The sequence below is a fragment of the Porites lutea genome, chromosome 11 (genome assembly GCF_958299795.1).
Source record: "Porites lutea chromosome 11, jaPorLute2.1, whole genome shotgun sequence".
Classification (NCBI taxonomy): Eukaryota; Metazoa; Cnidaria; class Anthozoa; order Scleractinia; family Poritidae; genus Porites; species Porites lutea.
The window spans coordinates 12677844-12691884 of NC_133211.1; the positions used below are offsets into that span (position 1 = coordinate 12677844).

General features: G+C 39.9%; 1 protein-coding gene across 1 annotated transcript; it reads right to left on the reverse strand.

The window, feature by feature from the left end:
• Positions 1–2375: 2375 nt before the first annotated feature.
• Positions 2376–12865, reverse strand: LOC140952670 (TNF receptor-associated factor 4-like). The gene is made up of 8 exons (XM_073402106.1): positions 12499–12865; positions 11671–11719; positions 10698–10805; positions 6719–6883; positions 5897–5980; positions 5432–5509; positions 4236–4611; positions 2376–3557 (listed from the first exon to the last, which is right to left on the reverse strand). The coding sequence occupies exons 1-8, from the start codon at positions 12726–12728 to the stop codon at positions 3271–3273; spliced, it is 1377 nt and encodes a 458-aa protein (XP_073258207.1). The 5' UTR covers positions 12729–12865; the 3' UTR covers positions 2376–3270.
• Positions 12866–14041: the final 1176 nt, after the last annotated feature.

Genomic DNA, 14041 nt, shown 5'->3' on the forward strand with positions numbered 1-14041 from the left:
TATTTTCCTTTTTTTCGATGGTCGGTAGTGAAAAACAAAACTTTTCGAGAGATGTTTAAAACGTGTCCTGCCAGTGAAAATTCGTTTATTTTTTTATGGTAACCAGATATCCGCTTTTCAACGGACTAGGAATGGGCATCCCTTCATCCATACATTATGAGTCATTCGCCAATAATGTGGTTGAAAGCCAGGGTCATTTATTGATTTACGTCGCGTTAAAAATATTCGCTTAAACTGAGTCACTGCACGAAAATCTTATCAAACAAAGACCATTTTTCTACTTAAAAAATCAGGGATTCTTTTTACTTTACCCACTTCATAACATCGCCCCCTTTCGAATGCCAGATATCTCACAAATTCGTACTCGATTAAAGGATTATTTTTCCATCCGGTTGTTGTGTTCCTGTATCTTTTGTTTTGTAACCACTTAGTATTCTTCGATGGCCAACACCTAAACTTGTTCCACAAACCTTAAAATATTGGACTTAACTGATATGATATTCACAATAAAGAGTCCTTAATTTGTGGTTCTTCTCACAGTACAGGTCTCCAGGATACAGCCGGATAACTACTGAAAAATTCAAACATATCTTAATTTTGCCCACCATTAGTTGTTTGTTTGTCCTTTTTTTTTTTTTTCAGGAGAAAAAAATACGTAATTGAAAAAGTGGGCAGTTTTCTTAACAATAAGAATGTTTTATCAAAAATTCAGTGATGAAAAATATAATAAATTTGTATTCATACAGTTAATATCTGTCAGTAACATGTTACCAAGTGTATCCATAGGATCGGCACCGTAATGACGTAATGACTGTAGCCTGCGAGCAAGCTTATTCCGCTCCGCCACCAGATCGCCCTGTAGGCTATACAATAAATGTTTTGAAACCGCTATGCAGAACAGCGGTTTGAAAAACTGCTGTTTAGAGTATAACCCCATCGTCCAGGCGACATGTTCCTTCCCTATCTAACAACAAGCAACACACTGATACAATAAAGGGAAGAATATTAGCGGAACCCTTTAGCAAGCTGAGTCCCCGCATTTCAGTATTCTTCAGCTGAATGTGAGGACCAGGGTTGAAGCCCGAGAGCCACAAGCACAAAAAATAAGCTTAAGAAGCTTACGCTGCCAGTGAGGACGGTCGTGACATAAACAAGCATAAGAGGGACGCACGGTTTTAATCAGCATGTCTTGGCCGTCCTCACTAGCGCATAAGCTTCTAATGCTCACACTTATGCTTGCGTCGCTAGTGACGGACAGGCTTTGAGATTCGCGGCCAAGAAGAAAGACAGTTCTTTAATTTCCAATTTTAGGATACCCGGCAAACTGTCTGCACCGATATTTCTCGAACAAAAATCAGCCTTAGTGTTTTCTTTTTTATGGTGTTGATCGGATCCTTTATGTCTCATTCGTTACAGTGGTCTTAAAATAACGATCGTGGCAAGTTGCTTAGCGACGCAAGCATAAGCATGAGTATAAGGAGTTTATGCGCTAATGAGGACGGTCTTAAGCATAAGCATAAACACTATTGCAAGAATATCAAAACCTTTCGCCTTCTTCGTACGCTTATGCTTATTTCACGGCCATCCTCACTAGCGCATAAGCTTCTTATGTTCTGAGTCCGGTGTTCAGGCTTATGCTTGCTTTAATGCTCATGCCGAGCAAAAAAACTCATATGGATAATAATATTACCTGAAAAGCCATTAATTATCAATTTCTTTGATACGGTCCAGAAAATCCTCATGCATTCGATTTCTAAACTTGGTATCATTTTTCAATTGAAGGTACTAAAGGGTACCTTTACCGTCAAATATGATACATAAAAGAGAGATCAGTTGAACCTTGGAGCGTTGCCTTCCCCCATATGAACTATGTTGGGTAAAATAACCCCTCCGCCCCCCTTGGTTTGAGTTTGGTCAGGACTAAGGCATAGCTATGATAATTTAATGAAGGGTGTATCTCGAGGGAAGGAAAAGGTAGAGGGAGGGGAGAGAAGGGGGCGGCTGTATACAGGCTAACCATCTTTTCCACAATTGACTGTTATCGTTACAATAAGCCATTCCTGAGTTCCCCCGGGCCTTTGTGCCAAAACGAGGCTAAGTGCTCAGCCTTTGATATGGAAATGATTTTCATTCTCGTGCAGATAAAACTCATTTTCATGAGAAAGGCTCTGCACTTGGCCTCATTTTGAAAGTGAGGGGTTTTTGAACTCGGAAGTGGACTTAGCCTGCGTGCAGACGATAACTAAACTCTGATTAGTAGTTAACCAGAGTTTAATTTCGTCTGCGCGCAGGCTAAAGTGGACTATACGATGAGAATTTTTAAACAATCAGCATTGTTTTTCACTTGGTGATCATTTCCTTTATTCTCATTGATTGAGCAGTGATCTGTTAAGGAGAAATTACTAGCTAGTAACTCCTAGGGTTTACACATGGTGTTGGGTGAGGTCTCCTAAATACTTTCGTCTGCCGATGTAGCTTGATTAATTGCAACCCGAAGTGCAGTACTGCTGTTTAAATCTAATATAATCTGTATAACAATGTTCACATAACTGCATATAAAAATTTCCTCTGCATTTTTTCTAACACACAACCGTAATTCAATAGTATAATATAATATGATCGTATTCACTATAAACTGTGCACTGATAAACCCAATCTTGCCATTCCATTCACACTTCTTCCAGAGAAACTTCTGCGCAATAAATGGACTTTGTAGGTGATTGAGCTTTCAGTTAAACCGTGGCTTAAGCTATATTTTGCTCTACCTAGGTATACAACTAGAAAATATATGTACTGATAATCATGGGCCTGGTACACGCTTCTTTGCATGCGCTTCGCTTGTCGTATCAAATATATCATCATGTATTATCGTATGCAAGAAATTATTTGTCATTTGCGGAGGGTTTTCAGGGAATATTTGGTTGTCTTTTTAGTATGGTTGAAGTATCCCCTTCTCTCCAGGGGTTTTAAAAACGAAAGCGCATTGCTTTTCCAAGGGTAGTGGGTAAAAGTGGAAAAAGTGAAAGTTGGCAGAAAAGATGAGAATGCGAGTTGGTAACAGCTGAATTGTATGTGTTTCCATTCGATGACGTACCGTCTTCACGCAACATTGAGTGGCACGCGTTACTAAGTTGTGCGATTGCCATTTGTTAAAAGTCTTTCAATGTCAATCAAAACCGTACATGCGCATATGGAAACACAGGCCCTTCATTGACAGGAGTTACAGAAATCCAGTTACATGTTACTGAAGATCTAAACCTGCTTTGTTTTTCATGGCTCACTAAGTCCATCACATTCAATGGCGATTTTCAGGAAAATGGTATCGTCCTTGAGGTAGTTCCGGGTCTCGATTTCTTCGTGTTTAGCGAACTTTGCACCACCAAAGCTGGCGTTTTTCTCCAGTTTTGGTCTTCCAAGGAATGGCTCGTTCTCTGGACAGGGGTTGGGTTTGATGGTGAACTTGATGTGTTTCCGATGTGTGTGGTCGTCGTCTTGATCCAGCAAGTAAAACGTGACTCGATAATCGAACGGCCATTTTAACAAAGCGTCGAAAGCTCCTGAGAAGAAATTTAACTGATTATTCAGATAACCTTTTAAAATAGAGCTACGTGTAAACCTACGCAACAACTCCCCACATTGTTGGGAGTTGTTGCGTCTGTGTTGGCAGTGGTGTGCAAACGAACGCAACAACTCCCAACAATGTTGGGACCCGCAGTGCATCGTGGGAAGGATACAACCCATAAGACTTTGGAAGCTATGCGTAATGAGCGTGCTTGGCCCCCGCCAACAATGTTGAAAGAGCTGTGCAAACGGATCCAACTTTGTTGCGCTACGCTTCGGAAATCACGGAACAAAAGAAATATTGCGAGTTGTTGGGTCAAAAGTCTGACCGGTTTCAAACTTTCCACAATATCTCTTAACATCATGTAACAGGGTGTGCAAACGGACGGACCATGTAGCATCCAACAATGTTGCATCATTTTCCGCGGGGCTTAAGAGCCGTTGTAGAGGATGTGGGCAGAAAAGAGGTTTGTTTGCTAAACTAAAGGGACAAAGCTTAGAGACTATATATTTTAAATGAGGTGTCTGCGTTATAGAGGTAGGAGTTGTGCAAAATTGTAATGGCGCGCAACATTGAGCTTATAGTTTATTACAGAAAGTCGTGATGTATCGGTACTGTTTGTTAATCAAGCGTTATAAATGATCTCCTTGTAATTTCTAACCATTTCTCTCACCTCTAAGTACACTGATAAACACAGACATGTGCGTGCCTTTGCCTTTTCCGTCGCCGTTCAAGCAGACGGAGGCGCACAGGCGGTAGCCGTGTTTACTGGTTGTAAACGTTGGACTGAACAGCGTGTCACTATTGCCCGCCTTCGCTTCCTTCAGCTTCCGCGTGTAGTCCTCGATCCGCCAGATCAGCTGACTGTTAGCAATTTTTTCCAGATCTCCAACACGCTTATCCAGTTGTTTTATGCGGTCGACGTTTTCTGTAAGCATCCTTTCATTCTTCTCTAGTCTTTCATGTTCTTGGGATAACTTGCTGAAGATCGACTTAACGTGCTCAACCATGTTATTCTTGTAATGCTTTGGAAGTTTTTCTCGGCTGCACTGCAAGAGAAAGATGTACAACGTACTTTTGTAAGAAGCCAGCAAGCAAGCTCTTTACCGGGACATTGCAAGAGACAACGGTTACACAATTGCGCCTATTCCCAAAGCTCCATTTTAGTTCATCCAGTTCAAGAAAGATGCACAACACCCCGTCGAGGTACCCAACAAGATTTTGTGCGGGAGGCTCCGCCCCGAGGTCCAACCCCTTACCCTTCTATATACCATTCTTGACAGAAGAGGTGTCCCTTTCATATACCTTCCATTGACAAATGGTACCCCTTTCACATACTAGGCTACATACCTTTTAACTGCTGTAAATGCACTATCTTTCAAAGATGAATAAATCACTAAGCCAGAAAGTTTTCGTGTCTTTTTCACAACCTAGACTACGAGTAGTCCCTCATTTTCCCTTAGGGATAGTAGAGCGAGCGAAACGAGAGCGCCTCATTTTTCTCTCTCCCCGCCGCGTCTCGAGTGGGCTGATTTTCACGCCCGCTCGCGTTTCGCTAGCTCTGCTATCCTTGATGGAAAATGAGGGACTCCTCTTAGTCTATTCACAACCTTAAAATGCCCTTTTTGGTCAGGCCTTTCAGTTCCTTTCAAAGACCACAATGACAGATTTACCTACTCTTTCATATATTTTAACCAGGGTGACCCCTACCCTGAAGCCTGAAAAAGGTACCCCTTCCAAGCTGAGCCTCAGTGAGCCTCCCCGTAAAGGCCGTCAGAGGGAGTATCCTCCCTGGGACAAAAACAAGATAACACTTATCAGTTAAGTGTGGAACAAATAATAACTGGTTTTGGATATGTAGAGTCTTACCCGATGTGTACAACCAATGGCTTCAAATTCACACCTCATCTTCGTCTTTGGACAGTCCTCCTCAATGTGTTTGTCCATCTATGAAAAAAAAAACAACGTTAATTCAAATACAATTTTTGGTTGTTACTACTGCGAATTTGTTTATGTAACTGCTGACTACTACAACGCTACTATCCAGAGAACTCCTCTCTACGAACTAGACTGGACAAGGATGCCTTAAAAACGGTATTACAATGTGAACATCAATGTATCTCGTGCGAAGTATTATGTTCGAAAGCACTGATAGGTTCTACTTTCTTACTACCCCTTCTAGAGACAGGACTGTGATACCGGCCAGCGTGTTCATCCAAACCATTGTCACTTGCAAGCCAGCCCCTATGTGTTGGTCCGGTCGAGATTCGAGCCTTCGACCCAAAGAAGTGACCAGCATACTACCAACTGAACGAACCATGTGCTGAATCGTACCTCATCACGTGGTATTTCCAGTGTCTTGTCGCATTTGTTTGGGCACGGAAGTGGTAATTTCGTGCACTCTTCTGCAAGATGTGCCTGTGGAAGGAAAACACTAATTATTTGACCAATTCACTGAATTGATGGAATACATTTACTGAGTACATGCACTAGTCCGGATACGAATTTCGCTCTAACCCTGACTAAAATATTCTCTGCTGTCTCGAGTACATTTCCCCTGTCAAGCTCGTCAATAGCTCTCTTTAACCTAACTACCAGTCGGGACTTATTGAGACTTTATGTTTGATTTGTTTGATTTCATTGTGATTAATGTAATGCAGTGCCTGCATGCTAGCTGGAGTAGTCGGAGTAGCTAAGTGCGCTTCAACTCATTGCAGATTCAACAGAGTGACCAAAGTCAGCTTTCTCCTAACAATATCATTACATGATTAAGAGGAAAGTTCGCGTGAATTAGTGTCAACTAATTCTTAAGGAAATGTGTGGAGAACAGTCTTAAGAATTTAATTTGAATTTGGATGTTGGGGTCAAAAATTATTCTGCGACAAATAGTCTCTCAGTATAGACCTTTTTAGTCTGTATGTTCTGTTTTCTTATTTCAGACCACGTTATGGTACCCCAGAGAACTGTTTCTTTAAAATGTTGCCCTATGAACGTGCACCACATGCATATTTTGCAGACATTATGACAAGACAAAAGCCAAATTCCCTGGAGAACGTCACGTGTCTGAATTGGGGAAAAAAACATACAAGCTGAAAAGGTCTTTTGCACTTGCTTTTGAAGCGTAAGATTTACACATTTTATCACAAGGTACTTCACCTTTTTGTCTTCTCGCATGTGTCGGTCGTCACAGTATGGACAGGCAATGATCTTCTTTGGACAGTCTCTATCCAGATGTTTTTGCAGAAATCGTTTCTGAAATTTAGCTCCGCAGTCATTCTGGCAAAGGATTTCTCGGTACTCACAATTCACATTCACATGCTCCTGAAACCAAAACACACAAAAGGGTGGATATTGCCCCTCAACCTCCTACATTGAACTAGTTTCTTTTTTCTATATAGTGATGAATGGAGAAACATTTTTCTCATTTCTGTTTTTTTGTTAGTAGAGGTACCACTCCTGGATGGTAACAGAATTCTTTCTGTAGCTTTGACCTCCCTGCAAAGGTCATCACTTACATTCTGGGCGCAAACCCTTGTCTTTATGGATCACTTAAGTTTCTGGGAAGCTGCCCACCTACCCCTCCCCTAACTCAACGGTAACATTTGCGTCTCACTCGAGGCAAAATGTAAGAGAGGAGGGGGGGTGGGCACTTTAATAGAAAACTGAATTGATCCGTCTTTATTACGGACGAACAAGAACGTGTTTTATTGTGGCTGAAAATTTTTCCTCAACGGAGATCGATCTGGCGCAAAATCTCTCTCGAAAATAAATGACAATAAGGTAGAAGAACATTCACACTGTACATCGGTAGATAATTCGTTTAGACGGTTAGTATGCGTAGCGATGCCAAATCATATCAAGTGACTTGTTATTGCATTTTACGCTATAAGCAATAATAAGCAATTATTGGATGAGGCTAAGTATGATATGAAGAATTATGTATGAGTGTCATCGAAGGAACAGGCAAATGTTAATAAGGCAGTGACGTCATTCTTTATATCGTACTTAGTGCCGCTTTATTATTATACATATATTTTTTAACGCCACTTTGTTGTTTTTAGTTTCACCGTTTTTGATTTCACCTTTCGATTAAAAAACAGTTCAAAGATTTGTTTCACCGACAAGCCCTGTTCAATGAAAAGAATAACAGTGATGATAAAAATACATGATATGCGCATGATCTGCTCGCTAAAAATGTTAATGACTAAGGCCCCGTTTTATGGAGAAAAGTTGTCCCGTTGAGAAGGGTCAGGTCAGGTGACCTGGCCACCCGAGGTTACCCTGGCCGAGCTAACGTTTCATACATCTCGTTGCAAAATGTGGCGAACCTTTAACATGAGAAACCAACGTTGACTCTGCTAGAAGCGAGGTCACCCTATTCGGTGATGTTAGGGTCACCCTCCTAGCCAGGCCAACTTTTCTCCATAAAAACGCTTAACTCGCCCAGTCGGGTCAATTCGCCCAAGGCGAGACAATCAGAGCATGCGCAAGCGCTGTTGGCTCGGCCAAAAGGGTTAGCTTTTTTCGCGGGATGACGTTGTCAGGCAGCGTCATAAATTCGGTCGATCTTTTTCATGGGAGTCACAAATTGCCTTGTTTTTTTTAACTTTCCTGTATCCCATGCCCGTCCCGAAAATTTGTGCGATTTTTATTGGTTGCAACTTCGAATCACGTGCAACTCCCACTGAAGATCCTAGCACCAGGAAGATCCTACAAGGAGGAACAACTTTCAATTGGGTTTACATGCATACCTTAAGAAATTTCGGTCCTTGTGGTGACCAAGTAAAGGGGGAATTAGCCTGCGTAGCAAGCGTTTCCGTTTGGTTTCGGAGCAAAGAAAGACCGAGGAACGGGATTCTCGGTTTTGGCCGCGCGAGAAATGAAACAAGAGCCAGCTCTTTTACTTACGCCATTTTTCGCGCGGTCTTTGACTCTCGTTCCTCGTTCTTTGCTCCTAAACCGCACGGAAACGCTTGCTAGGCAGGCTAAGGGGGAATTAAAGATGGTTGGCTACTATAACAAAAATATAATTTGGACCCTTCTGCTCTCTTTACTGGCGTTAGTAACTACCTTTCAGCAGAAGTATCACAATTATCAGCTCGTGGTGACGCCAAACGAAATGGTCGCCCTTTACTTTCGTTATACTCACTGAACTACCCGCCGCCTTCTTTGCCTAGTTGGTCCCTGGTACCACGATCTTCCCAGCGAAAGCAATTTACATGGTGCTGGAATCTTCCTACCTCTCAGCAAGGAAGATCCTAGTAACTAGGAAGATCATAGCGCTAGGGACAGGTACAACCCTTTGAATGTAAATTGAATACAGAAAACATGTGGCCCTCCATGTAAACAGTCCCTAAGTTTAGTGAACGCTGACACAATGCTGATTGATTAAAGTGAAGTCCAGTATTGAGGACAATGTAAAATGGAGATGATTCAGCTGATCCTGCAGTTAATTTTGCAAAATAACGTAAAATTCGCCTTGTGTGCAAGAAACCCAGCAAGGATGATAGTTTTGACATTTTAAGCAAACAAGCGTATTGTTTTGCTCACTGCTGCGGATTTCACCGGAAAATCTTGATTAAATGTTTATCTATAGCTCGTGCCATGACAACTAAGCTAAACCGTCAAGAATTAATTCCCGTATCGCTCTCCCGATGGTTTCAACGGAATCAATTTCATGACAAATTTGTTCATTGAATGTCTTTCTTTGTGTGACGAACGCCCTCCTATCCGACGTGCCAGCTTAAAAAAACCGCATTTTCATTAAACAGAGTAAACTTCTTAAAGTTTTTATTTGAACATGCGAGTGAAACAATGCTCGGCAAAGCTTTGGATTGATAGCCGAGATATTTATTAACGATGGTTACCGAAACCTTGACAAATGACACTGAATTAGTGACAAGAAAGGAAAACAGAAGGGAAAAAAGTCAGTGAAAATTTATAAGTTGAGAGGGAACACTTCCGGCATTTTATATATTAGAAACAGTTTCTTCAAATATCACTCTTTCTTTTATGACAAATGAACTTAATAATCTTCCGTTTAAGATTTATCTTCCACAAGGTAATAAATACAGGGACAAAGGTACTCATGCTCATTTTCTTACGGAAAGGTTTAAAAATTGAATTTTGTATATAACAATTTTTTTCGCCTTTTAATGACGCCGACTGCACTGGGATCAGATTTTTTCGAGGGGTTGATCTTGCTGGGTATTTCAGAAAACAATTCGAACGATTTAAAATTCGAATGAACAAAGATAATACAACAGAAAGTGCAATAGAGATGGATCACTACCCACGCGTAGTGCATGTTCCATTGATGTTCCGGCCTAAAAAGCCTTAAAAGGACGACAGAGACAGGTGCTTATTTTTTCATCTCTCTCTCTTTTTTCCAAAGTTGAGCCTTGTCAAACGCTTTTTATGTACAGTGTGCTTAACATGTAAATTTCACTGGGTTGTATCATAAACATAAAAAATTAAATCGGGAAATGTTCTTTCTTTTTATCATGCTCTAGTTATTGTTTTTACCGTTGCTGTTGCTAATCTCCTCTTTCTCCAAAATTACTTCTGAACGAAGAGAAATTGACTAAAGATATCCATTAGCCCAAAATTGTTTTCATAACAAAGCAATGAATTGACATGACTGTGCTATGTACATTTCCAGAGCTGCAGGGATCTATATTTTAAAAGCATTAACACCTATTTTTAGTATTGCCAACACATTGAAAATATTGTTTATGGAGCCTGTACAAAATCGCCAATAATCTGTACATCCACTCTGTCAACATAACCCATGGGGATCCGGTAAATTATAAAAACAGCCGTTCAAATACCACATCGTGAGGGTAAAACTAGTTCAGATTTTGTTTTGTTTTTTTCTGTTGTTTTTTTTTTTAAGTTTTAGAATTCATTTGCTGTAATAAATATGGGTGATAAGTCCTAAAGTAGTAGACTGGCTTGGTTTGCAAGCCTTTTCCCGTTTTGCGTTGCGGGATGCTGAAAACTACCATAATTTTTTAATCTCTGGGCGTTTTGTCGAGTTTTGTTTGTTGTTGTAATATGCCGTTCTCGTGCTTCGTTAGTTTCGTTCTTGGAAGCAAGAGGAGCATTTTTGTCAAACCAAATGTGTATTTTTCACCTGGTAATGCTGAAATTCTCCTTCCCATTTACAGCCTAATTCCTCACTGTTTTTGCACTTTACATCAAGTGCTAAGATCTCGTTGTTAAAAGCCTTGTCAACATATGCCTGCAAAAATAAAGAGGTGTTATGTAAATAATCCCCGCAATAAACTACTACTGGTGGTCTCTACTTCTCCGACCTCAGTGTCGTGGATAATAATGGTAATCGTTATGTCTGAAAGGCTATACGGTTGCCTTTGAAATCACACTTGTAGTTAAGCTAAATCGTATTTCCATATGCAGAGGTCTCTGTGGTAAAGTAGTGCCTAAGTTCGCCCGGTACGTTATACACCTTTTGTTCTGGTAGGGGATAAAACGTTTTGTTTTGCCGCCAAATGGACCAACTTGAATTTTTCGGAAAGAAAAACAACAAGTCTGTTCACTATTTCTCTTCCTGTCACTGGAGCTTTCAAGATTAAGATCAAAATTTCAGTAAAAGGGTTCAAATAGCCCTCCATTTACGTTCTCGGCACAAAAAAGATAGCATGACGGTTTTTAAAGTGTTTAATAAAGCGTGCCGATGTTCATTAAAATTGACTCCATCTTACTGAAATCAACTCTCATGTGGTGCTGTTTATATTGTTTAGGGAGTAGCTCATCTTTTTATTCAGCATATGAAAATCAAAATTGGAATTATTTAAATGACAGCTGAAGTGGAAGCAGGCGGTATAGCCGGGCAGTGCTGTCGTGTTGCACTTGTAGTTCTGTTTACCTAACTCTCTGCGTGAGCTGCCTGATCTGCCTTTTGACCGCCGCTCAAGTAATATTAAAGTGCGATCATTCAAATTGAAACCATAGATCGAAGCTTGATCTAAAAACATTCCTATAATTCAGATTTTTTTTTCAACTCGGCCCTTGCGGTGAAGAAATTAAGAAATTAAAGCAGTTTTTCTGCATAATATTTAAACATCTACGAGCTCAGTACAACTCGCCGCGTCTTTGTTGATGGGTATCTGATCCACAGGACAACGTGGTTCTAATCTGAAATATAAAAACAACAATAATAACACCAAACATAGTGACTCTGTAATAACACTGAAGAGCGTAACTCAAAATCAGATTCAATTTTTTTGGTTTCAATGCAAATTTCAGAAATTTGCTTCTATTGCATAAATTTAAGCTTTGTTTGTTAAGTGTCTGCGGCCAAGTTCATTCGTTGGAAAAATCAGTTTGCATTTCACGGGTCACTCCTAAAACCATTCAATTGCCGTGTATGTGAGACTCAGATAAAAAAAAAAAATTCCCATTCATTTCCTTTAAAAAGGTTCTTAAACACTGAAAGAGCATCAATGTATTTGTTCGTCACCTCGTTTGGTGATTTCCATGCTCACAAAACAGGACCCGAAAATAACGGAATAGATGACTTTATTGTTTCACGTGGCTACAAAAGATATTGAAGATATTAAATAAAAAAATAAAAGATGAATCATTCACAGGCCAGTGAAAAACCTACACCTGTCCTATTCCCTTGTAAATTTTCAATTTGACACAATTGAGATTTAATGTGGACCTTGCGCAATATCCGAGAGACGCGGATTATCCTCATGTTAATGTTGCATGTATTCATGAAATAAAAATTGATCACTAGACAAGTGCTTTTATTTCAGCTCGTGTTTGTAAACCTAAATCGACTAAATCGGCGTAATTTAAAACCGTGTGCCTTTCTCTGCTAAATAAACCTCAGACGTTGCTTTAACAAAAGGGCAACGCCAGATTTCTCACTACTTTGCATTTATTTTCACTGTAACGACTTATCTTACCTCGCTAGTTCAGGAAAGCACGACGAACACACTCGGTGGCCGCACTCCTCAAACTGTACCGGGTATCGAAGAACGCTTTCGCAAATTGGACACCTGTATTTCTTTTCCAACGGAAACACAAACAAGTTGAGATCAATTTTTTCTTGTAAACTCAGAGCTGGGCTTCCTCGACTGCTCCTTCGAGATGAAGCGCTTCCAGTGGGACTGTAGTTTTCGTTTCCACCGGTCATATTATTAATCCATTTCGAAGCACTGTACGGAAGATGTCACAAAACAGCTGCCATGAAGCCTTTTTCTGACATAAAAGTTTACTTTAGCGTCATGATATAAAGAGAGACGTAGGGTGTTCGTTAAAAACCTCAAAGTTTTTGCTAGTCAATCAGCTATGATAAATAATTGAATAGAAACGTTTGTATCAAGAACACTCTGATTGGTTCTTGGTCGACAGTGTCTTTTCTTGCGTCAATCAATAAGCTGGCTAAATGCGAAACAACGGGAGCTTTGTGCGATTCAATAACTGAATATGAAATATGAAACAAGCCAGTAATTTTTTTTGTTGAATTAGCCTTCAGCGTTGCTTATTCCTGTCTCACACCGAAAGTTAACAGCTTGAAAACGAATGCAAAATGACTCTCTACGCGAGGAATATTCTTCAACGTGTATGTTTTGACATGGCGATGCTCGTTTCCAAGGTGAAATATGTTTTTTTTTAATTTACGGAAACCATAGGAAAGAGATCAAAGTTTAATGAACTATAGTTTCCAAACATCAGTGGGAGTTTAACAGAAAGTGAGTTATATATTAGATCATTCAGCAGGGTACTGTAAGTCTAAACAAAAGAACCGAGAACGCTGTAACCATATGCTATAAAAAGCCACAGGAATCCACTGCAACTGAGATTCAGAATTTTTATTTTATAGATAAATATTGGGATAAAGAGACTGGAGACGATCTCCGCTGAAGTTAAGGGAAAGTCAGTAACACTGACTGAGGCGCCCAACAGGATTTTACGTTTCTGTGTGTGTAGAAGCTTAGCGGATTAATTAGCCCGAAAGTTGCAACTTTCACACCCATAATTCAGTCTGGAATTCGAAAAACGTTGTTATTACAAAAAATATCTTTTTAGGCAATTTTTAGGGAATGGGTCATTGTTTTTGTAAAATGATTTTAAAAATTGTAATATATGGATTGTAAATAGACTTTTAATATTTTTTATTTCATGCATGCTTGTCCCCCCCTGTTTTACATTGTAAAGCGCCATGAGCTCAGGATATGAGCGCTATCTCAAAAAGATATTATTATTATTATTATTATCATTATTTGGTAGGCAAGTGTCAGACGAGTTAAGACCCCACTGAAAGGTTCGGAGATAGATAGAGATGGAGATTTTGAAGAAAGAGGTTCTTGTAAAAAGTGAATCTAAAATCTAAATGCGATGTAGCAAACATCTGGGTCCAAGCTATGTTCTGTCAAGCTAAAAATATTTGTACTTTTAGTCGATGTAGAGTAAGATTTTCCCTGGATTACGGTTATTACTGAATAA